The sequence below is a fragment of the Nothobranchius furzeri genome, chromosome 5 (assembly GCF_043380555.1).
Source record: "Nothobranchius furzeri strain GRZ-AD chromosome 5, NfurGRZ-RIMD1, whole genome shotgun sequence".
Lineage (NCBI taxonomy): Eukaryota > Metazoa > Chordata > Actinopteri > Cyprinodontiformes > Nothobranchiidae > Nothobranchius > Nothobranchius furzeri.
Genome location: NC_091745.1, coordinates 13,715,879 through 13,740,497, shown reverse-complemented (window position 1 = coordinate 13,740,497; position 24,619 = coordinate 13,715,879). Strand labels below are relative to the sequence as shown.

Sequence of the window (24,619 nt, the reverse complement as noted above, 5' to 3'; positions counted from 1 at the left end):
CTGATTGGCTAAAGGAAACACAACTCCACCACTGCCTCTGTTTGCCTCCACAAATAACACAAGCCTGAAGGAGTGTGGAGGACTGTGTGGTGGAGTTGCTAATGCTAACGATTATGTAGCATCATGAATGTCCTGTTTATGATCTAAAGGTCATGATCTGCTCGAGCAGAGACAAAAAGTCTCTGACAGCCTAATCTACATGAGATAGTGGCCAAGGTCTTTCATGCACTCTGCTCATCTGAACTGCTTCACCTGTTACAACTCAAGACGAAGACGAAGAACTCTCTTGTGATAAACACATAATCAACAACTTTGTTATTACCAATAATAATGTGAGCCCAATGTTCAATCAATCTGTGAAATGACAATGTTATTACTTGATGTTATAATCCTGTGATCAGTAGTATTTTACAAGTTATTATAATCCTGGACATTTGCACTAGACACTGATGACACGTAATGCTAAAGTCACACGACACATTTCCTTTTGTCTGATCCAATCAGAACCTTCGTTTCTGGCTGGGCGTGGTTATCTGTGGTGTTTGTATAAACCCTCTTTGGCATGTCAAATTCTGATTCGCCAGTAAACCAAAATATGACAATTATAAAAACTATCCCACGCCACCTTTTCTTTAGTTCAAGCGTTCTAGAGGAGTCTGGGACCGGCCATCCGGACTTCCTCTTCAGCCTTAAAGAACCTCAGACAAGCTGGATAAAATCTGTTGCACGCTACACCTGACCGCAACGGTTCCTTCAGAATAAAAGCTGAACCTCACGACCCCTTCAGGACCCGGAGACGTCAGTGATAACCTGTCGTGACCTCGGAGCATTCCAAGACTAGTTTGGTCGGCACCGCTGCTTTTCTACCGGCTTCGGCTCCAAGGAGGGTCCGAGATGACCTCGGCATTCTGGATCTAACGGAGGCTTCCCCTGGGGTACGTAGACCGACAGATGGGTTTCATGTGTGTTATAAATCTCCGACTAAAGTTTAGAGCGAAACATTCACTCCCACTCAGAACTAAATGCTTCTCCGGATCCGCTGGTTCTGAATAACATTCCACACACACACCATCATCATTCATCACGTCTCACTCCACCTTACTCCATCAGTACACAGAGTGTTAAAGTTAGTCTTGTTTAAATTGTGTAGAAATAAATTTCTTAACTATTATAAACCAGACTCTCTCTCTTTCCTTGGAGTTAATACGAAGTGTCGCTTAATCCCTGCAATAAAAAGTTCTGATCTTCTGGTTAAAATAGTCAAAGATCCATCAGATTGTCATTTCATATTTCTATGGAATCTCACATTTTATGGTTCATAAGTAAGATGTAAACTAGGGCTGCTCAATTAATCGAATTTTAATCACGATTACGATCTGAGTTTTGAACGATTATAAAAAACAAAACAAGCCGATTATTTGCTCCTCCCGCTTGCGCTGCCCTGAGTTGCAAATGAAGCACTCCTCCCACAGTGTTGCCAACCTAGTGACTTTCACGCTATTTCTAGCAGCTTTTCAGACCACCTTCTTGACTTTTTAACTTAAAAGTACCTAGCGAACACCTCAGAAACATCTCTGGTAACCCTTAGCTACTTTCTGGATAACTGTCGTCGACGTTTCCTGCAGGTTAGCTAAACACTCCGCCTGTGCTCCGGACCGTTCTTCAGGACATTAGGAAAGGGAATGATGTAGTAATGTGTCAGTCGCTAAAGAAACAGCTCTCAGAGCCGGCTCCCTGTTGGATTAACCAGAGTGAGTGACACACACACCACACCTGCGGATTCCTGAGCCGCTAAAAACGGCTAAATGTGCGCGTGCGGCGCGCTAAACACGCGTGCAGCTTGCCCCTGATTGCTGTGAAACCGGGTTTGGGGGGTGGGGGGTGCAGCTGTGGTTGGGACAATTATTACATTAACTGATGGACTTGTGAATAAATAGTTTATAAATAAGGTAGAAATAAGTTCCTCACGCTGATAAATAATAAATAATCTCTCTGAGGACACGGTGCTAGTGCACGCTCCTACAGCACCTTGACACGAGTCAATAAATGTTATGCAAAATTTTGTGAACATCAATTTATTTGCATTTATTTGTTATAAATGCCACTGTATAATTTTTTTTTCTGTATTTGCAAGATATTGGTATTTGGGTCTGTACTGGTTAGACTTAAATGAGTTAAACCAAGGTCTATAGCCCTTGGGTCATAAACTATGAGCTATAAGTATATTGGTCTTTTTATACTGGGAATCAGGAGTTATTTTAGTGATCATCTTGTTTCTTATTTAATTTTGTCCTGATTGTGCCCTGAGCAATTTTATGACTGAATAAAAACAATTGAAATCAACATAAATTGAAAAATCGTCCTAAATAATCGTGATCTCAATTTCAGTCACCATAATCGTGATTATTATTTTTGCCATAATCGAGCAGCCCTAATGTAAACGACCCATCCTTTACAATTAGCTTCTACTGAGATGTTGTTCTCTGCTGTTCCCTGGACGCTAAAACAAAGGAAAAGTAAAAAGGGAAATAAGCAAAACGATTAAACTAAGTCGTACTTTACACTAGGGTTGTCACGGTGTGAAAATGTTACCTCACGGTTATTGTGACCAAAATTACCAAGGTTTTCTGTATTATCGCGGTATTTTTTTTAAACGTGTTACATTTTCAGACAGCTAAATGCTGTCCCCTGTATATCAGGAAAATATTGTCCTCAGTTTGTGTCTAAATTGTGTCTAAAATGTGTTATTTTGTAATTATGTTGTTTATTTGTTTACATTTTCCCCTTTAGTCTTTAAAATACCAATATTTGCCCATAACTTCTTATTTTGTCTGTTTGATGTCATCATTTTAAAAATATTAGATCAGATGATACTCAGTACTCAAGTAGCCTTCTAATCAGATACTTTTTTACCCTTACTTGAGTAATAAACCCTATATCAGGAAAATATTGCCCTCGGTTTGTGTCCTTCCAGTGAGCTTTGCAGATGTGGGAAAATGTCATCAGGCAGTAATCATTGTTAAATTCATAATTATTCTCGGAGCGAGACCAACTCTTATCTGCCCCTGGGAGCCCCGTAATGCATAGCGTCATTTCAACATGGCGGTGTCCGCGACACGGTTTATATGCAGGTAGCGGCGCTGCGGCTGCTTTATATAGCGACTCGTTGCATTCTCCCTCAACCCAAATCCTCGAATCACGCGTTTTAGCTAAAACGCTAACGTTAGCTTGCCTTGCGTTGACTGTAGAGTTGTGGGTGATGGTCACGCAGATGTGTCATGAGATTTGAAGCGTTGCTGCCTTTCACAGACACTTTTTCTGCACGTGCTGCAAACAGGATAGCCGTCTTCTATCAACTGTCCCTCGGCATTCTTCATATATCCAAAACATGTCCATGATACCCACTTTGTCTTCTTTGAGGGATAATAAATGTCCTGAGCGCTGCCGTCTCCTCCTTTGACCATTATTTCAGCTTTAGCTTCAAGAAAGTTTTGGTTGTAAACAACAAAGTGCGCATGTGCCGCCGGCAACTTCAGCAAATGATACGGTGGCTGGTAAGGGTCAACGCGCCTACACCGCAGCCACGGTAATCCACAGAGATTTTTTTTTTCAAACAAGACGGTTATTATTATTGACAACTTTTTTACCGGGTTTACCGCTACACTGGTTACCGTGACAACCCTAGAATGTTCAGGGTTACAGAGGTTCTTATGGAGCTTGGCTAGACCAACATGCAGAGCAAATTCATTTTTGTTCATTTGTTTGTCATTAAAACAAGATTTATATAGGTTGTTAGGTTATAGGAGGCCCAAGTCTCCTCCCTTTCCAATCAACTCATGGGTCCATGGAAAAACAAAAAATGAATGCTAGTCAATGGTTCTATAAAAGCTATTTTCTAATCCTGTTTGTGATGTGCCATGAATTTCACATATGATGTCTGTGAATTTTAGACACATTTTGACACCAAGAAAGTACTTCTTTTTGAATAGCGATAAAAGTTATTTTATGTTTTGTGTGGAAATACGTCCAAGAGTACAAATGTGCATCACCACATTGATGTCATTGAATCAGACAAGGAGAAGAGCAGAGGGGAAATGACTGTAAGTTTATGGAACTTCGAATCCTTCCTTCAGGAGGAAAGAACCACCATAAATCTGGCCATGTGGTAAGTAGCAGCTACGCTAGGGGAGGGGAGATTATGTGGTGATGTCACATATGTGACGTGCCGACATCTGATTTAAAGTCATGTTAATTGGGAACTTTTACAAGCTGATAAATCATCTATAAAGTACATGACTGACATGGTTGAAACACACATCATTACTTTTCATTTAAATTGAAGTACAACATATGTGTGATTCAGGGTGTAAAGCTAAGGAAAAATAGCTCTTTTAGCCCCGTTGACTTGTATTCATTTTATTGTTCTTCCGGGGACCCGTGAGTCACCCTGAAGGGAGGAGACTTAGGCTCCCTATTACGTTATTACTCATTATTACAAGATGCTGCTCCTATATTTCTTCCTGCACTGACTGTAATACGTTTTTGTACGGGTCCTTGTCAACAATGCTATTCACTGAATCCTCTCTCTATTTTTTTTCCTTCGAGGCACTTATTTTTCTATTATTTCCAGCGATGTCCTGAAGTAAGGGGCTACAGCAGCACAAGAAACCAAAGAAGTCCAGTTGCCTTCATTTGAACCCTTTTGGATGACCATGACCTGGATGACTGAGAACCTTCACCAGCGGCAGCACAAACGTTAGCCGTTAGCGTATCCAGCTGCCTTTGCAATATTACTATTGTGCACACAACCATAGATCATCTGTATGTTGTGCAGCTTTAGCCCCTATGGAACTAATGAGGCAGGCACAGAATGGAACTGTAGCTGTACAAGTGCAGGTACAATGACCTAAAACAGCCCTGCAGGTGCTATCTGAAGACTCTCCAGTTTTGCTCAGTCTCTTTAGAGATGAAAGTCTAACTACCTAGATAAGGTTAAGGGTCTGTGTCAGATAATAAGCTACTCACCCCCTGGATACCATCAGGAATGCAGTAAGTGATCTTGATAGTCATGTCCTTATTGTGACCCGGTAAACTGATGTTCAGTCTAGATGTCTTCATTTCTCCCTTGATGCCTCGAGGCCTTTGCTCTGGCTCGGGACAAACTCTGCATTTGTAATGAATGGTTTCCAGGCACCTTTGACACAGGGTAACCCCACACTTGGTCCTCATCAGTGATGGCCCTTTCTCCCCACAAACACAGTGTTGAAGCTGACCTGATCCGGACTCTTCTGAAGTGTTTTGGACCTCGGCGTCTCTTTGCCTAGTACTGTCAGTATGGGTAGCATGGATGGTCCTGTCTTTGCTGGCTGCAACTGATGAGACACCGTTCACTGGAACCGAATGATTTCTTGTTAGACTCACAGATTGCTCAGCTCTCTGTCTATCATCCATCCTTGTGACCTTTAATTTCTCTTGAGTCATCTGCTCTTGTCTCGCTGGTGTTTTGCTGTAAACTCCATTAACAATCCCTTTCTCACCAAAGTCACTCTTGTAGGTAGATGTCCATTGCTGACTGTCCGTTTGGGTCTCTAGACCCACCTGAGAAGCGTTGTTCAGCTGTGGACTAAAACTCTGATGTATCTGTGAAGAAGAAGCTGAACTCCATAAGGGCACAGAGGGACTCGAGAAGTGGTGTGGTTCCGATTCTCCAGAAAACACCTCCTTCAGTGTAGTGGCAACCTGAGAGCACAACTGGTGTGGACCTGTAAGGTACAAGCTTTTGGCGCCTATGTAGATGGAAACCTTCTTGAAGCGACTTCGTACCTCAGTGCAACAAGCCTGTAAGGTTTCATCTTGAGGACTAGAAACCCTCAGCTCTGACAAGCGAATCTCGTGCACGGAGAAGTCAGCACTAACCATTTGGACGAGTTTACATAAACGTTCCTGACACAATCTCACTTTAGATGAGTCGGGCCCTGTCACATTGATCTTCAGATCTCGGCCTCCCTGTGAGATGGTCTCTTCCAAGTGGACATCAGCAGCCAGGTCCTCCAGTCGGGTGCTGTAGGCTTCCTTAATGTACTGCCACATAACCTGGGAAACTGAAACCTCTGGAACATGGATTTCCTGTTTGCCCCCCACAGTTTGACCACCGAAGCTACTGGACCTCTCCCTAGTTGCGACCGTGGGTTTACTGGAATCATCTTGACTCATCTGGCCCACAACCTGAGCTTTACGCTGCGGTGTTCCTGAGAAACTACTGGCTCGCCTCAAGGTGGATCCGGACCCAAAAGGAGGAAGTACAGTGCTTTCTGAAAAATCGGAATTGCCAAATGAGGATGGTGAATTCTTTGAAGGACTGTCAATCAAAGAGGTACTACTCTGCATGGCAACATAGGAAGGTGACCCAGTTTTAAACAGGATGTCCCCTCCTGTGTTTTGGGCTCTAGATAGTGCTCCACCAGAAATCCCAGCTGGTTCTGAAAAGACATCATACCCCAGCACTGGCCGCTGATGCGTTGGTCTACTGGGCGATGAGTTTGAGCGGATGGTAAAGTCAGCCGGTCGACTGCCTAATCCACCGAGACCTGAATCTTTAAACCGGGCAGCTAGTTTATACCTTCTGGATCCTTCAGCTCTTAAATCTTCTTCCTCTGATCTCAGCATCTGACTTGTCTTTTCATCTGAATATGCTAGAGGGGAAGGAAAAGTCGAGGGCACCCTAGCTTCCTCTGCATGACTTGGAGATTGACTTGAATTAAACCAAGGACTGGTAGCATCCTCCTTTTTGTCTCTCACATTGTCGTGGTCCAGAAGAAGAATGCTCTTGGCTTCAGACACATCCTTATCACAACCAATAAAGTAAATATTTTGTTCATCTTCATTTAGAAGGAGCTTTGGAAATCTGACACTTAAGTTCTCCAGGGCCTTTTGCAGTCCACCTCTGGGGCACAGGATGCTCTTAGGGAGCTGGTCTTTACAGGTCTTTGCCTCGTTCTCCTCGTAGAGCCGACTAATTGCTTTTTTAGCTTGCTCCAGGTGTACCCGCCCACTCTCCGTTGCAGCTGTATCTGCAGCTTTTAGAAACAGAGTAGTCACACCTTGATTTGTCGCGTTTACCACCTCGACACCATTCTGACTGAGGATCTGTTGGTATTCTTTCTTGCAGTGTTCCTGCAGGTACTGGAACATGTCTGCGTCAACAACTAGAGTGAAATCCTCCATGAATGCAGTAGGAGACGGCAGCATGGCACCCTCTGTATTGGGTCCCACGTTTCTATTTGAACTTGAGTTCTCCTTGTCCAGTGCTCTGTCAGTGTTACCATTTTTTCTTTTGTCCTTCTGCTTAGGTTTTCTGCTCTGGTCTTCCCATACCTGAGGCTTCTGGGATGTCTGAACAGAAGTGGAACAGCTGGGGAATGGCTGACCAGAGTCTTTGTTTTCTACTTGCTCTGGACCTCCAGAATAATCAAGTAGCTGGGCCAAAGCAGCGTGCACTTTGGAGTAGGAGCCAAGCAATGTACAGTGTGTTTCAGCAGCAGCATAGCTTATCTGGATCTCTTTGTGGTTGTTCCAAAGGTTTGTCAAAATCTCAACTCCACCTGGAAGCTGACTGTAGTCAACAGTTGCTGATAAACTTAAGACGACCTAGAATAAAGGTAATAAGACTTAATAAACTCTGTTACTATGATTAATAATGACTTTATTGTGCAGAATAAATGGCTATGTTTACCTGATCTGGATCCAGGCTTTCCTGATGCCTTGTTGCAGTCAGTTTATACTTCTTCCCATCCACTTCCAGAATGTGCCAGCTGCGCTGAATAACTCTCTGTGCCACTGCGCGAGAGGGGTCATTGGACAGAAATCAATCACAGTCTCACAAGCATCCTGACTAAGCATTTCAGCCATCGGCTGCTCCGTTGACTTGCGTGCAAGTGTTCCGGCTCGGCGTAAATCAGTGGTGACAGCAGACAAAGTGCAACACCTCGCTAATGCCACATAAAAAATGCATTCAAGTGGGAGGCTGTTGGTATTAAATAAAGTTCATTTTTAGCCACAATGCTCTTCAAACAGCAGCTTTTTCATAAATAAACAGTCCCAATTCTTCACACCTTAAAAAGTCCGGGGTGTGAAATCAACCCCTGACCCCACTGACCTGTGCTGTCCTCAAAGGTGACGAGGGCAGAGGGAGGTTCTGACTTGACAATGACGACAGAGTTTACTTCCCCTCCTCCATTTCTGGCTCTTAGAAAGTGAATAAATAACTTGTCTTGCAGCCTGTTACTCTGGATGTCTGCGGGCAGACCGCTCACCCTCACCGTCCTGCCCGGCCCCGCCATCTGCTGGAGAAGCACAATCAGTGCTGAGTGGGAGAACGCAGCTCCATGACGGCATGATCCTACAGCGATGCTGAGCACAAATATCAATTCAGAGAAGCCAAAAGGCTCACATGTGTGACACATCTGTGTGTCACTGTTAATAATAATTAAAAAGTCAACTTTTACAAACAGAATGTGACACGTTACATAAAACATCTCCCTCTGCTGGGGGTTGCCAGGATACTACATCAACAGGCTAAAATTTTCCATCCCAATAAAAAAGTTTATTCTGTGCTCTGAAATAAAACAAAAAAACTTCATCTAATTTATAGTACTGTGAAAAGAAATAACCCCTAAAAGATGTCTTCTGTTTTCATTTATCTTTTAGATCCTAACATTAGGGGTGGGCAACATAAACAATATAAGGTAGAAAGGATATAATGATAAGTTTTTGGCTCTACCGCGATAACACATGATGTCACTCAGGGTAGCTGCAGGTGTAAGGGAGCCAAATTTAAGACTTTTTAAGACCTTTTTAAGGCCACTTTGACCAAATTTAAGCTATTTTTTCTAATTAAATTTAAGTTATAATTCCCAGCTATTGCCTAATTAGCCATCCAGTTACCATTAAACTTGCACTTCCCCATGGTGCAAGCTCCCACTAGCTTAACCAGCTAATGTGCTCATCTAAAAATAGTCCCCTTTCACAACCAACTGAATGTGTACGGTTCTGCTTACGGCAACATCGTACACAAAAAATGCTGAACACTAACTAGAAATTCACGAACACTTTATAGAAATAAAAGAATCTTGTTTATTGGGTCTTTGGTCATTTAAGACCTTTGGAAACTGTTTTCAAGGATTATTTGTCATTTTTAAGGATTTTTAAGGCCTTAAATTTGGAAAAGCAAATTTAAGACTTTTTAAGGACGCGCGGATGCCCTGGTCACTAAGATGTGCACCCGCGCCGACACTGGAACAACAGAATGGCGGTGACTGCAAGCATGTAGCGGGAGGAGGAGCAGCATTCTACACGTTTTGGACGTCTTTATTCTGCTGCAATATATTTTCCATATGAGGATTTTTTAAAGCATGTCATTTCGACATATGTAAACAAAGGGAAAAATATATCACAGTATATAACATGCTTCAGATTATATTGCAGTATAGATTTGAGGCCACGGGCGTAATTTTCACTTTAGATGTGTGTGTGGGGGTGGGGGTGGGGGGGGGGGGGTATCTTTACAGTATGTTCTAATGGGAAACAGGCTTCAACACAAGCGTCTCTACTTGGTCCTAGAGCTCAACCAGTGTCAATTTAATATAAAGTAATATTGCTTTTGGATGGTAAAAAGTGCAGGGGTCAAAACTTGACTTTGGAAAAAGTGGGGGGGACATACCCCCCCCCCCCCCAAAAAAAATTACGTCCATGTTTGAGGCCATATCGCCCAGCAGCCCTACCTAAAATGTAATAACCAGTTGTAACAAGTGCATTCCTGCATTTGTAATAACTAGTAATGAGTCCCTCACACTGGGAAGGAAGATATTTCCTCTCTTTGCACAAGTGGTTTAAATCTGCTGGGTTTTCCTGTTGGAGGTCAAAGGTCAGATATTCTTGTTGTCAGACAGGTTCTACTGAGGTGATTTCCTGCAGTTCTGGCAGCAACAACCAGGGGTGCTGCTGGTGAAACTGAACTAATAAATAGGCTTGACTAACATAAGTAACTTCTGATTTAATCAAATATGTTGGAGGCGTTGATTTAGATGTCCACAGCTGCATTCTGAAGTTAAGTTGCGTTGGTTAAGAGTTAGATTTATCAGCAAATAAAACGTTTTCAGATCTGAAACCTTAAAGAGCAAGTCACCCCCTACAAGAAACTTACTTCACTCTCTCTTCATGTTTGAAAATTGCAACAAATGCTGTTGCCTAGCAGACCGAGAGGGCGGAGCCACTAACAAATACACACACACAGGCTCACAACGGCATTATGACATCATAATGTACCAGTTTACATCATAGCATACCTCTTAGCCAACAGCGGTGGCAGATTTAAATTCAAATGCAGTGCAGAGTTTTTACCTGACAACGGCACAACACTGAAAGTTTTAGGCAGAATATTTAAATTTTAAGATGCACTGAAGTACCAAATTATTGACTACACGTGTCTACAGCACGATTAGACACACATTTATAAAGTTTATCAGCAAAAAAAAAAAGTTGATTTGGGGGTGACTTGCTCTTTAACAAAAACAAGCAGAAACATTAAAATGATTGAGCACCTCCTCTTCCTCCTTCAAAAAGATTGTGTTTGAAAATAAAACCAAAACGTGTTTCCCTCATCTTGGCTTTGCGCACATCAGATACACACATCTGGACAGTTTCCTGAAAATAGGCCGATTCTAAGGCTTTGTTGCTCAAACACGAGAAAAAAAAAGCCCGAACAAGGCGAGGGTTTACAGCTCCATGTTATCTGAGAGCGAGAAGAGAAGCCACATTGTTGAGACGAGAATCAAGGAAGTGAATAAATCAGGCACGTCTGGTCCGCCGCAGCGCTAAAGCCAACACGATTATATGTGAAGGGAAGATTTAATTCTACTGTAATCATTACTGACCTTCAGAGTTTCACGCTGGCTTCTGTTTACTCGCTAATATTCAAAGACCGTCACTTTTTACGTGAAGAGGAAGAAAAGTGAAACTAACCAGATGTCGTAACGGTTTCATTCCGCCAGGGGGCGGGCATGGACGTGTGTGAAACGGTGAATAATGTAATAAAATTAAAAATTAAATTAAATTAAATCATATTGCTCTGCTTTTTATCTAGATAAAGGCACAATCTACAGATAATGTTTAACTTCCAGTCTTCCTACAGATCTTTAATTTTTTCAAAGAAACTCCTAAAATCTTCTATGTGAAATATTCCTTTAATCTAGCTAGTGAAAAGTGTGTAGAGGTTGGAGGAACATAGCTCAAAACTTTAGATTCAAACCTTTTAAATCACTTACCTGGTTCAATATTTTTAAAAGTGAAGTTAATAACCATATTGCTATTTCAGTTGGATGGAAACTTTTTATTTCACCACTAAGAAATTTGATTGAATACTTTGTGTTTAGCTCGACAACATCAGCTAATAGGTTGGTCAAATTATTGATGATCACATTTAAACAACAATGCATACTGACCAAAGATCTGGCCCAAGCCAGGACCAAACTACCAATATGAAAGAAGCGGCAATGGCCCCGTATAAAACCAACAGTATTGTGAAATCCCTTCCTAAAATCTAGAAACCAAAATAAATGACTTGCCCACAGCAAGAGTTTTTGGGTGAAATGCAAATTGATTTTGCCAGCATAATGTTATTTTTTTAATCTCATTGTCATTTACAGGTGAAACTAAAAAAATGGATATCAAGCACAAGTTCATTTAATTCAGTAATCTAACTCAACAGGAAAAACGAATGTATAAAGTAGACTCATTAAATGCAAAGCAAGATATTTCAAGCCTTTATTTGTTATCATTGTTGTGATTATGGCTTACAACTTATGAAAACCCTAAATTCAAAATCTCAGGTTCAATAGTCTTGGCTAAAAGTGTCTCACTCTAATCAGCTAATTATTTCAATATACCTGCAAAATGGTTCCAGAGTATTTAAATTGTATCTCCATCTAAGTTTAAGAACTGAAATAAACGGACTTTCTAATATTCTAATATATCCAGTTCACCTGTATTTTGTGAGTTTGAAGTGGGGAGCACTCATATGAACTACCAGTAGATGGCAGCCTTGAACGTTCTCTCAAATTGAAACGCTTGTGAACTCTCATTCAGCGAGGCAGAGTTTCGTCCAATCAGATGACTCGTTGCGGCATGCAAGCGCGCAGGCGCATTGGATTTCATGCGCTCTGTAGTGTCCGGTGGAGGTCACAGCGGAAACCGAGGTGAGTTACATGTGTTATACATTAGTTTAGAAGCGTTGATACAGTATAGAAGCGTTGATACAGTAAGAGGTATACATTTATATTTTCCTCTTTGTGCTACCAAACTATTAATGTGACAACGTGATATCTGTCTAGCGCGAGTTATCCGGCTGCATCATGTTCTTTAGAGCTAACACGCGTTTAATCACGCAGCGTGCTGTTAGTTTTATCCACATACATTTCTTTAACATATTTAAAATAACACTTCCCCTTCCGTAATCTGTCACATTAGGTGCTCGGTGTAGTCTGAACGAATTATGTGAATTTATTTTGTCTCAGATCACGGCTAGCTGCTAAGCTAACTCGTTGCTAGCTACCACTCAGCCGTGACAATCTTATCAAGGTTGTTCCTGGAGAAGAGGGATTAAAGTGGGCCTTTCAAGGATCCTTGTTTAGGCTTAAGTTGTTTATTGTACAATGAGTGAGTGAAGTCGGTGTTTTAGGTCTCAAACGCTTTTCGTTGTCTGCAGGTTGCTGTCATGGCCAAGTTATTTGAGTCCATTGGGAAGTTGGGGATTGCCCTCGCTATCGGTGGAGGTGTTGTGAACTCCGCCCTCTTTAATGGTGAGTAGTCAACACTTCCACATTAACACGAATGTTATTTAGTTTAGGATTTGATGGTTTAGTGTTTAAAAAGCAACGTGATTACTGCATGGTGTTGTTAGATCATGCAGAAATAAGATTGCATCACCATTGGCGATGAATGGTGGTCACTTGTGCTGATATCCCTGCATTCAATAAATGATAAAACTTTACAACATTTTTATTGATAAAAATCTGCATTGTTATCTGAAGGGAGAATCATATTTTGCATTTAAGTATTTTGTGACAAAGGTTTGAAAATATGCACGCTACAGTAAGTTGACTCTGTCTGCAGTTGACGCAGGGCACCAGGCTGTCATATTTGACAGGTTCCGGGGTGTTCAAGACGCAGTCGTTGGTGAAGGAACCCACTTCCTCATCCCCTGGGTTCAGAAGCCTATTATCTTTGATTGCAGATCCCGTCCACGCAATGTACCTGTCATCACAGGCAGCAAAGGTACCTCTTAAAGCACTTGTGGGCTCTGCCCTTGAGCTTGTTTGCCAAGCAGTGTCTGGTTATGACCTCTTTTTGGCTCCATTACTGGATATCTTTTAAAATAAACTATTCAAATTTTTTGTATGATTTTTTTGAGCCTTTAAAAATACCATTCAATAGGGGTGTCCTGGTTGTAAATATTTTGTCCCTGATACCAACCTGAGTTGATTAAGTATATGCCTAAATCAGGGATAACGAATCCTGGGCCTCAAGGTCTGCTGTCTGGCGTGTTTTAGTTGTTTCTCTGCTCCAATATGCCAGATTCAATGGCTGAGTCACCTTTACAGCAGCTCATGAAGCTCTGCAGAAGCCTGTCAGTCACCCACTGATTAAAATCAGGTGTGTTGAAGCAGTGATACAACTAAAAACATGCTGGATAAACAGACCTCTGGGACAGCATTGGTTATCCCTGGCCTATAAAGCCTAGTTTATACTTCTGTAAGCAAGTTTGCACTTGCGCTCGCTCAGACAGACATTTTCCTTTTGTACTTCTCTGTTGGTGTCAGTGTTGTCAAGCAATTCTTCTCCAGAACAGCAGAGGGCGTAGCGCTTTTCTGGGGTATCCTGCCATCATTGGAGTTGCGGTTTTAGTATGTTGACGTTGTGTTTATGTATTTCAGGAACTTTTTTAAAAGTTGATGTTAGTGCAGGGAAACCGTGTATAAAAACAAGGGTTGGCTTTTTACTAAACACTTCTGATCTGTACTTTTGTGTAACGTTTACTGTGAGAAAGCAACTGAATAATCCAGCATTATTTGTCAGGTTCTCACCCATGTTTGCTAGATGATGGGTGAATTTAGAACATACAAACCCACTAACTCCAGGAAGCTTCTTTTGGAACTCCAGGAAGCATATTATTCACCTTGAATTGGAGTAGGGCAAGGTGATGAATCAGTATTTAAAAAATATCAATTTCAAACAAGAAACAAGATGATTCTGTATTGTTTATATCGATATAAATCTAAAATCAGTGTGTTTCTAGAGTTGGCAGGCTCAGCCCTCTGCTAGCTTGCTCCATTTCTAAGTGGCCATTTCATGCATCATCAGGAAACCTCTAGGTCAATATCCTGCCCTAATCATTGCATTTGGCTTTGTGGTTAGGGCTGCTCGATTATGGCAAAAATAATAATCACGATTATGGTGACTGAAATTGAGATCACGATTATTTAGGACAATTTTTCAATTTATGTTGATTTTATTTGTTTTTATTCAGTCATAAAATTGCTCAGGGCACAATCAGGACAAAAATAAGAAACAAGATGATCACTAAAATAACTCCTGATTCCCAGTATAAAAAGACCAATATACTTACAGCTCATAGTTTATGACCCAAGGGCTCTAGACCTTGGTTTAACTCATTTAAGTCTAACCAGTACAGACCCAAATACCAATATCTTGCATATACTGACAGCAAGAATTATACAGTGGCATTTATAACAAATAAATGCAAATAAATTGATGTTCACAAAATGTTACATAATATGTATTTAGTCGTGTCAAGGTGCTGTAGGAGAGTGCTCTAGCACCGTGTCCTCAGAGAGATTAGTTATTATTTATCAGCGTGAGGAACTTATTTCTACCTTATTGATAAACTATATATTTACAAGTCCATCAGTTAATGTAATAATTGTCTCAACCACAGCTGCACCCCCCAACCTGGTCTCACAGCAATCGGGGCAAGCTGCACGTGTGTTTAGCGCGCCGCACACGCACATTTAGCCGTTTTTAGTGGCTCAGGAGTCTGCAGGTACGGTGTGTGTGTCACTCACTCTGGTTACTCCAACAAGGAGCCGGCTCCGAGAGCTGTTTCTTTAGCGACCGACACATCACTACATCATTCCCTTTCCTAATGTCCTGAAGAAAGGTCCGGAGCGCAGGCGGAGTGTTTAGCTAACCTGCAGGAAATGTCGACGACAGTTATCCAGAAAGTAGCTAAGGGTTACCAGAGATGTTTCTGAGGTGTTTGCTAGGTACTTTTAAGTTAAAAAGTCAAGAAGGGTGTCTGAAAAGCTGCTAGAAATAGCGTCAAAGTCACAAAGTTGGCAACAGTGTGGGAGGAGCGCTTCATTTGCAACTCAGGGCAGCGCAAGCGGGAGGAGCAAATAATCGGCTTGTTTTGTTTTTTATAATCGTTCAAAACTCAGATCGTAATCGTGATTAAAATTCGATTAATTGAGCAGCCCTATTTGTGGTTTTCAATAATTTGGGGGTGTTTGTTCGTGTTTTAGCGAGTCTTTTGACCATGGCTGCTGAGGAGATAAGTATATCATGCTTGTGTGGACAGACGGGTCAAACCCCTCCCCCGTGTAATCAGTAAACGGCTACGGAGAGCTTCTGATTAATCTGCTGATGAATTTATGTACACAATTTCTCAAGACGGCTTGAAGGAAGTTAACTTGTAAATATTTAACAGGAGAAAAAGTATTGAGATAAACAGTCACTGGCCACTTTAATGGGTACACCTGTCCAACTGCTCGTTAACACAAATGACTAATTAGCCAATCACATGGTAGCAACTCGGTGCACGTAGGCATGTTGACATGACGACCTACTGCAGTTCAAACCGAGCTTCAGAACAGGGAAGAAAAATGGTTTAAGGGACTTTGAACGTGGCATGGTTGTTGGTGCCAGACGGGCTGGTCTGAGGATTTCAGAAACTGCTGATCTTCTGGGATTTTCATGCACAACCATCTCTATGGTTTACAGAGAATGGTCAGAAAAAGGGAAAACATCCAGTGAGGACCAGTTCTGTGGGCGAAAATGCCTTGTTGATGTCAGAGGTGAATGGCCTGACTGGTTTGAGCTGATAGAAAGAAAACATTAACTAAAAAAAAACCACTCGTTACAACCAAGGTATGCAGAAGATCATCTCTGAATGCACAACACATTGAACCTTGAGGCAGATGGGCTACAGCAGAAGACCACACCAGGTGCCACTCCTGTCATCCAAGAACAGGAAACTGAGGCTACAATTCACAAAGGCTCACCAAAATTGGACCATAGAAGACTGGAAAAATGTTGCCTGGTCTGATGAGTCTTGATTTCTGCTGCGACATTCGGATGGTAGGGTCAGAATTTGGTGTCAACAACATGAAAGCATGGATGAATCCTGCCTTGTAGCAACTGTTCAAGCTGCTGCTGCTGCTGGTGGTGGTGGTGTGATGATGTAGGGGACCATTACCCCGGCTTTCCACGGGAGCCGTCAGCAGCACGTCATAGCTGCTGATAGGAACCGCTGTGGTCAACAGAACCTTTTCCACTGGAGCCGTCGGCAGCGCGAGTCGGCCGCGTCTCAGGAGCAGCATGTCGCGGCCTTTACGCGCCGGTTCTATTTTCTACGCGCGACGCCTCTGAAACGGGTCAAGTTCGACATTTTTGGGGAAGGAAAGACAGGAAATCGGACGCGGAAATGGAGAGAAGCTACCGAGATTTTCAGAATAAAGAACGTAGTGCCTTCCAGTTGCTTTACTTTTAAAAAAGGTTACTAACTGTGCGGCCCCGTGAGAAGTTACCACCTAGCTAGCGGTCTCCTTTGTTTTTCAGGTCCGTATTGGCGATTATAAAACAGACAGAACATAAAACACAAACCATGTTGTTATTTTCTCCTGCTTGTTGTTGTGTTTACAGACGAAGTAACTCGTGTGACTTCGTGCTCAGTCGGTGACAGCTGCTCCCCTGCTGCTTCGCGTCTCGTGGGAAGGGCCAAGCAGCAGCTTACGCGAGCAAGACGTGCTGCTGCAGTAACGTGCTGCTGACGGCTCCCGTGGAAACCCGGGGTTACACTACCACTTTGGGTCCCTTAGTACTAATTGATCATTGTTGCAACACCATAGCCTACCCGAGTGTTGTTCCTGACCATGTCCATCCCTTTATGACCACAGTGTACCCATCTTCTGATGGATACTTCCAGCAGGATAATGTGCCATGTCATAATCTCAGACTGGTATCTTGAACACGACAATGTCACTGTAATACTCACATGGCCTCCGCAGTCACCAGATCTCAATCCAACAGCTCCTTCGGGATGAGGTGGAACAGGAGACTTGCATCGTGGATGTGCAGCTGACAAATCTGCAGCAGCTGCGTGATGCCATCATGTCAATATGGAGCGAAATCTCTGAGGAATGTTTCCTTGTTGAATCTATGCCACAAAGAATCAAGGTAGTTCTGAAGGCAAAAGGGGGTCCGACCCGGTACTAGCAAGGTGTACCCATTAAAGTGGCCAGTGAGTGTATAACAAATATCAGAATTCAGCTAAAAGATATCGAGACAAACATCTTAGGTGTGTTCTTACTGTGTCGTTCTAATTCCATGTTGTCGTTCTTTTTTAAAACACAGAAACGGTTTTGTTACCTGTTGACGCTACGTTTCGCCGATGGCGAAACGTAGCGTCAACAGGTAACAAAACCGTTTCTGTGTTTTAAAAAAGAATGACAACATGGTATCGAGACATACGTTTTGGTCAATATCGCCCAGCCATTAATTGGAGTATTTTGTCTTTAACAAGGTGCTTACCACATTATGTTGGTTGGTTGTCTCCTGGAGCATGCCTCCAGCAGCCTAGCAAACACTAGGTGCTATAGTATAGCCTGCTGATGAAAAACATAGAAAGTAAGTCAACAGTAGAGACTAAGCTGAGTGTGAACAGCTACTCTGGTCCTAATCGTTTAATATGCTGCGATTGTTGCCGCATTCCCAGACTAAACGTGCAACATTTCACCTTACAGATCTACAGAACGTCAACATCACGTTGCGTATCCTCTTCCGGCCGGTGACGAGTCAGTTGCCACGCATCTTCACTAGTATCGGTGAGGATTACGATGAGAGGGTGCTGCCGTCCATCACCACAGAGGTCTTGAAGTCTGTAGTTGTAGGTATCTGGTCAACTAAAACCAATGTTTTTAACCCTGACGGACGGACGGGCGGGTTATAAGCTAGCAGATCTTTTAATGGCGCGCTTCTGTTTCTCTCAGGCCAGGTTTGATGCGGGCGAGCTGATCACCCAGAGAGAGCTGGTGTCCAGGCAGGTCAGCGAGGACCTCACAGAGAGAGCTTCCACCTTTGGCCTCATCTTGGATGACGTGTCTCTGGTATGAAGCTGCTTGCAATCTTTCCAACAAGATCTATAATTTTTAGTTTTTTGCACTTTATTATTATAATTCAGATGGAAAAAATGAATGCTGTTCTCTGCAGACACACTTGACCTTTGGCAAAGAATTCACAGAGGCTGTTGAGATGAAACAGGTGGCCCAGCAGGAGGCTGAGAGAGCTCGTTTTGTTGTGGAAAAGGTGAGGTGTTTGAAACGAGTATTTGTCCTGTACTAAATCTCAAAATCTGACAGCTTTTCTCTAACTATTGACAGCGCCATAGTCTCCCCCTCCCCTCACGTCAAGAGTCTGGGTGTCGTCCTCGACAGCTCACTTTCTTTTCAGGCTCACATTAATAACGTAATTCGGTCAGCATACTTCCATCTACATTCCATAAACCGTCTCCGCCCCTCCCTGACCCCTCACACTGCCGCTATTCTCGTCCACAGCCTCGTCAACTCCCGTATCGACTATTGCAATTCACTTCTTTATGGTCTTCCCAACAAACTCCTTCATGAACTGCAACTGGTCCAGAATTCAGCAGCCCATATTATCACCAGAACCCCTTCCTTTCACCACATCACGCCGGTTCTCCAGCAGCTTCATTGGCTCCCAGTTAAATTCAGGTCCATCTTCAAAATTCTCCTCCATACCTTCAAAGCAATCCACAACCTCTCTCCTCCATATATCTCAGACCTTATAAGTATTCACACCCCATCCCGTTCACTCAGATCTTCTTCTTCCATCCATCTTGCAGTTCCTTCTGCCCGTCTCGCTACCATGGGCAGCAGAGCTTTCAGCCGCTCTGCTCCTCGTCTCTAGAACTCACTTCCCCCAGACATCAGGAACATCGACAGTTTTACCCTTTTCAAAACAAAACTCAAAACACACATGTTTAAATCTGCCTACAACCTCTGATTTTATTGAACTGTTTCTCTCTTTGTTTTTTTCTTGTTTGGGTTTTATTATTGTTTTATTGTATTTTATTAAGTGTTTTCTGTCAAGTGACCTTGGGTGTTCTGAAAGGCGCTTTTAAATAAAATGTATTATTATTATTATTATTATAAATATGATTGTGTGCTGTCTCTTTGGGTAAAAGTGATATCTTGTTCTTTTAGGCAGAGCAACTGAAGCAGGCGGCCATCATTTCAGCCGAGGGGGACTCTCAGGCTGCCTTGCTCATTGCCAATTCCCTGATGGAGGCTGGTGATGGTTTGGTCGAGCTACGTAAGCTGGAGGCTGCTGAGGACATCGCCTTGCAGCTCTCGCGTTCCCGCAACGTCACTTATCTTCCTTCTGGACAGGGCACACTGCTCCAGCTGCCCCAGTGATGGCATCCTGCTTGGTGCATATGCCGCCATCACCAGCTCTAACATGGAGGTGGGAGCTGTAGGATTCAGTAGAGGGTTTTGTCATCTTCACACACATTCCTCCCGCTCTTTCTCAAACCACCACTGGACTGGTCACTGCTGATGGCAGCATGGTGGAAGACGGAGTGAGAGGTTTGTGCTAAACGTTTCTGAAGTCCACCTTTGTGTATGGAAATGAAGAGGTCAGTCGCACCAGATTATTAACGTAGTACTTTGAGAACGACCGAGGGAGTAAATTCTCATTCAGCATTGTTTGACCAAGAGAACAGTGTGTGAAGATAACATGTAAAGGTTCCTTTGAAACGTGTTAAATTCCAAATGTTTCGTTATGCTTTTGCTGTTGTGCTGGAGAGTCGAATCAAAATGTGTAATTGTTGTCAAATCTGAAGTGAGAGGCTCACTTTTCAAGAGGATTTAACAAATATCGCCACCCCAAACCAATCGGAACGTGCCTATCTGATCGTTAAGGATGAGCTTCACGCTTTAGTTTTTCAGACATGGCTTCACTTAATAAAGAAATCTTTCTACCTCCCAGTGATCTGTCTTGTCAGTAATTGCACAGCACTCCACAAAACTTGAATCAAGTTCTGTTTTTCTTTGCTTTCAAGGCAAACGTTGTTGTAATATTTTACAGTGTGTGTGTTGGTGTGTAAATCCGCAAACGATTACCTTCGTATTGGAAATGTTGTCTCTGTTACCAGCAGCCTGTCACAGTTTGTTTGCTTTTGGGTTGTATTTATAAAATACCAAACACAACTGCCAGGCTTAGGCTGCGTGTTTGTCCCGTTTCTGATGAGGTGTGACATTTCTCGGTGCTTTTTAGCACGGTGCCGTCACAATAAGGTAGTGGGCAATACACGAGTGAAAGATGAACACTGAAGTACCTTCAGAAAGTCTAAAGAGCTCTCAAAGCAACTATTACAACATGATCTGGGTCATCAGAAGTAGGGCCCGACCGATATGCTTTTGTTGGGACCGATACCGATATAAAACTTTTAACAAAGGCCGATAGCCGATATAAAGGTCGATAAATCTCCCTCACAAGAAAAGAAATAAAACTGTTAAGCTTAAACCCTTCATTCTCTGCCTTTTTGATGCAAACTTATTTCTCTCTTACACACCAAAGAACTGTCTCAATAACTCACTCGGGTTTCCAAGTAATGCAAATAAGATTTGTTGAGCAGATCTCAAACACAACAGAACACACAAACTCAGTCACAGCATAAATCTAACATTCAAGTTTTCTCTTGTAATCTGAGGTTTCCACAAATACGTTTTAACTTAAAGGAATATTCCACCACTCAGTAAAACTGTGTCTTGTTAAGATTCCCCAGAGTTAGACAAGTCAGAAAAAGCATTTTATAACTAGCCCAACATGATCTGGCAGCAGTTGGTTTTCTAGTTTAGCATAAAACACTATAAGTGGATTCACACACATTGTAGTGTTTTTATATGTAGGTGAATGCAAGCCTTCCCTTCCATTGCTGCATGCTAAAACAACTGGTTACAACATGTTGTTTCTGACTTGGCTAACTCTGGGGAATCTAACAACACACACACCTTTGGGGACAGAAGATCCCGATAAGAATATTAAAATAATAAAAATGCAGCAATAAATAAAACGCAATACGTGTGCTTTGTAACAAAGTAACACTCTGTGGAAGTTAACTTGGTGAACTTATTCACCCTGGACAGGAAATAATTGCACATAAGAAACAAATAAGTTAAAAAACAATAATTTGTGTTCAAAGTTCAAAGGAGTCAAGCCACACAACATGAGTTGATAAAGCTGGCGCCATCTGCTTGATAGGTAGAGCAATATCGGCCGTCTTTTTGGCCGATAGCCGATACTGTTATGGACCCCAATATCAGCCGGCCGATATATCGGTCGGGCCCTAATCAGAAGCAAAGAAAATCTGGGGTGGTTTGAAACTTGCATGCATATCTTGACTGGAATCGCTGAGTAAGAATCAGGAATGCAGAATTACGTAATTTAGCCGTTCCACACAAACTGGTGCAGAAAGATGATGAAACAGGACCCTGGATACAGACCATGAATGTGTGTGTAGCAGCTTGATGAGAAAGTTGTAACGTTTGGTTTTGGTGACCCCCATCGAAAACTTCCGGGACTTATCTGAAGTACATTTAGGTAATTTTGTCTGTCATGTCTTAATTTATTCATCTCTTTTTGATCATTATACATTTTGTGGTTCAGTTTTAACCTCCTTTATTTTCGGACACGTTTAACCCTTTCATCTATGAACTGATAACTTCCCTAAAGTGGACTCTTTCTAAAAGTATCTTTTCAGGCAGTCTTTTACGTGAACTATTCCTCCTCTTGCTCACCGGCTTCTTTTCATACTGATGTTTCTTTCAGTATATTTTTGGGTTTCATTGTTTTGTTTTTTCATTTTTAATCTTACTTTAGTTTATCTTTTATAGTTTATTTTATTTTTAACTCTGTTATACATGTCCTTGTGCTTGTGAAGCACCTTGTGATTTTTATCTTGAAATGTGCTTTATTGGAAAAAACTTTCCCCTGAAAGTCGTATTTATCTGACATAAAAATGACATTTTAAACCTTTAAAACGTTACATCCCGCTCCATTTGAATACCTTACTGTTCCATTAATAGCGTTCCCAATGTCAAAGCACTTGACTCTAAAATTGCAGGTTTACCTGAAGTTCCTCAACGTTAAAAAGACCTTTAGTTTCTCAGGCTCTGTCTTCTGGATCCAGATACCAGTTTCTGTGTGAGGCAGTCCCGCTGTCTGTCGAGACTAAAACGTTCCTGTTTGTTAGATCTTGCTAGGGTTAGTTTGGGCTCATCCTTTTAGTTATGCTGCAATATGTTTAGACTACTAGGACACAGTGACTGTATTTCTGACTTGATGGGAACTGAATTTGCTTTTAAGTGCTTTGAGATGCCTTTTATTAAACTAAACTGAAGTTAAAACATTATTTTTACTGGAATGTGACAAAACATTTTATTGTTATATTGTTGTCAAACCAAACACTGGCAGCAGGAGGCAATGTAAGACGGTAGTTTTATGTGAAGGCTTATGTGCAATTATAACACTCCCAATCTAAATGAATTAAAACAGCTTTTCAAAGTGAAAAGACGTTTTTATGAAATTACCAACGCCATGACTCTTGGGTCACATGTTCAAAAAAAAAAACATTAGACTCAAACTCCTAAAATCGCTTTGTCTCGTTTCGAGTAAAAGCAAATTGACTAAATAAATTGCAAATGTCCCAGGATAATGTTCAACGTTCCCCAGTGTCTTAGGGTGTCATCCATCGTGTGTGTGTGTGTGTGTGTGTGTGTGTGTGTGTGTGTGTGTGTGTGTGTGTGTGTGTGTGTGTGTGTGTGTGTGTGTGTGTGTGTGTGTGTGTGTGTGTTGGGTTTGGAGAAGAGCAGACGAAAAGAATCCAGACCCAGACGCTCCGCGGCGCGGCGCGCTTTGCCCACACTGCCAGCGGCCTGGATGCCTGGACTGAGCGCGGGACGATGGTGGTTAGGCCGGGCTACGGACCAGCTGGACAGAGCCAGTCATTCCTCTCCCAACAGCACATTAACGCATAACCTCCCGCATTTTTTTGCACACAAAGACAGCTGGCGCTTCTTTCCCTAAATGCACATCCGCGGATCATGTTAGAGGGAGGGCGAGCGAGAGAAGTGCAGCCGTGAATCTGTGCAACTCCGATTGCAAGAAGGAGGTCGATCGCGAGCGGAGGTAAGCCAGCAAACAGACAAGAAAATGTCATTATTTGTTGTAGAGTGTGTGCACGTACATGACTGACACGCTTGGGAGCAGCCGGGAGAAGCACCGTCGGACCTTCCGAAGCCGGTGTCCGGAGCATCGGGGGAGAATAGTCTGTGCGACCTCATCCTAACACCGACTTTGAGACGAGTTGAGTGGGTTTCCAGCAGCAGTCTGGGTGTTCTCAGGGCAACAGCGTTCAACAACCGAGACACACTCAAAACAAAACACGAAATCTGATGTTAGTTTAGCTGCGAACGAGCCCGGTAACTGTCACGTATCACACTCAATGTGCAACGTTGAAACAAAATGCAACGTTGAAGCCAAATATTTTGACGTTAATGCTAGCTCGAAGCTAACTAGCAACGATCTGGGCGGTACGTAGGGGGTTAAAAAAGTGAAAGTGCGTGTGTGTTTAAGAGAATGCATGCTAGCAAGTACTGGTTTTTAAATGATATAGTTTGTGCAAAGCTGTGTGACTTTTCTGTAAGTAGAGTAGCAAAATAAACCGAATGGCTGCACGTTGAGCTAATGTAGCCAAGTTAGCCTGTCATGTGTGTTCAGGTTAGGACCTGAAGACTACTGCTAGCTAGGTAAAGTAGCCCAAGTTGGACAGGCCTGTACAGCGTCACTGTTACTTATTGTTACAGGGTTGTTGAAAACTCTTTTGACACTTTCTGTAGCTTCTCACGAAAATGGGACAATTTTAAATACATTAAGCAAATGTGATTCCTATCTACACGTTTTCTAACCTTTTACACAAAAAGTGGTATGCTAATTGACTTTAATATTTAATGTAGATATAAGAAACTAGGCTCAAAAATGAAAGAAAACATCATAAAGCCTGAATAGTCACCTTTTACAGTGAGCTATAACATGTAATCTGTAGGTTGAGCAACACAGCTCATTCTCATGTATGAGATGAGCCCCAGAAATGGACCAAATCCCCAGTATTACTCTCACCCTACCTTGGAGTGCTGGCAACACCACCCTGCTGGTTGAGGAAAAGGAGATCTCTTTACAGCAAAAT

At 42.3% G+C, this 24,619-nt stretch overlaps 3 protein-coding genes across 11 annotated transcripts in view; 2 read left to right on the top strand and 1 right to left on the bottom strand.

Moving 5' to 3' along the window:
* si:busm1-163l24.3 (uncharacterized) overlaps window positions 1–24,573 on the bottom strand; it is a 30,636-nt gene extending 6,063 nt beyond the window's left edge. Inside the window, exons 1-5 of one of the 9 annotated variants that reach the window (XM_015948868.3) lie at window positions 23,621–24,573; window positions 17,884–17,960; window positions 8,156–8,342; window positions 7,733–7,836; window positions 5,026–7,647 (exon numbers count right to left, since the gene is read on the bottom strand). In XM_015948868.3, coding sequence (XP_015804354.3) covers window positions 5,026–7,647; window positions 7,733–7,836; window positions 8,156–8,342; window positions 17,884–17,916 — 2,946 coding nt within the window. In that variant the 5' untranslated portion in view covers window positions 17,917–17,960; window positions 23,621–24,573. Of the gene's footprint in view, window positions 1–5,025; window positions 7,648–7,732; window positions 7,837–8,155; window positions 8,343–10,931; window positions 11,523–17,347; window positions 17,730–17,883; window positions 18,097–23,620 lie in introns of those variants that run through there. The other 8 variants (XM_015948870.3, XM_054740259.2, XM_070551466.1 and 5 more) reach the window with 8 other exon arrangements.
* On the top strand, window positions 12,124–20,360 carry phb (prohibitin). The gene is made up of 7 exons (XM_015948875.3): window positions 12,124–12,251; window positions 12,761–12,854; window positions 13,168–13,329; window positions 18,096–18,238; window positions 18,342–18,458; window positions 18,562–18,657; window positions 19,575–20,360. The coding sequence occupies exons 2-7, from the start codon at window positions 12,770–12,772 to the stop codon at window positions 19,785–19,787; spliced, it is 816 nt and encodes a 271-aa protein (XP_015804361.1). The 5' UTR covers window positions 12,124–12,251; window positions 12,761–12,769; the 3' UTR covers window positions 19,788–20,360.
* znf652 (zinc finger protein 652) overlaps window positions 23,203–24,619 on the top strand; it is a 56,818-nt gene continuing 55,401 nt past the window's right edge. Inside the window, exon 1 of the mRNA XM_054740263.2 lies at window positions 23,203–23,562. The gene's annotated coding sequence lies outside the window, so the exon portion shown is untranslated. The remainder of the gene's footprint in view (window positions 23,563–24,619) is intronic.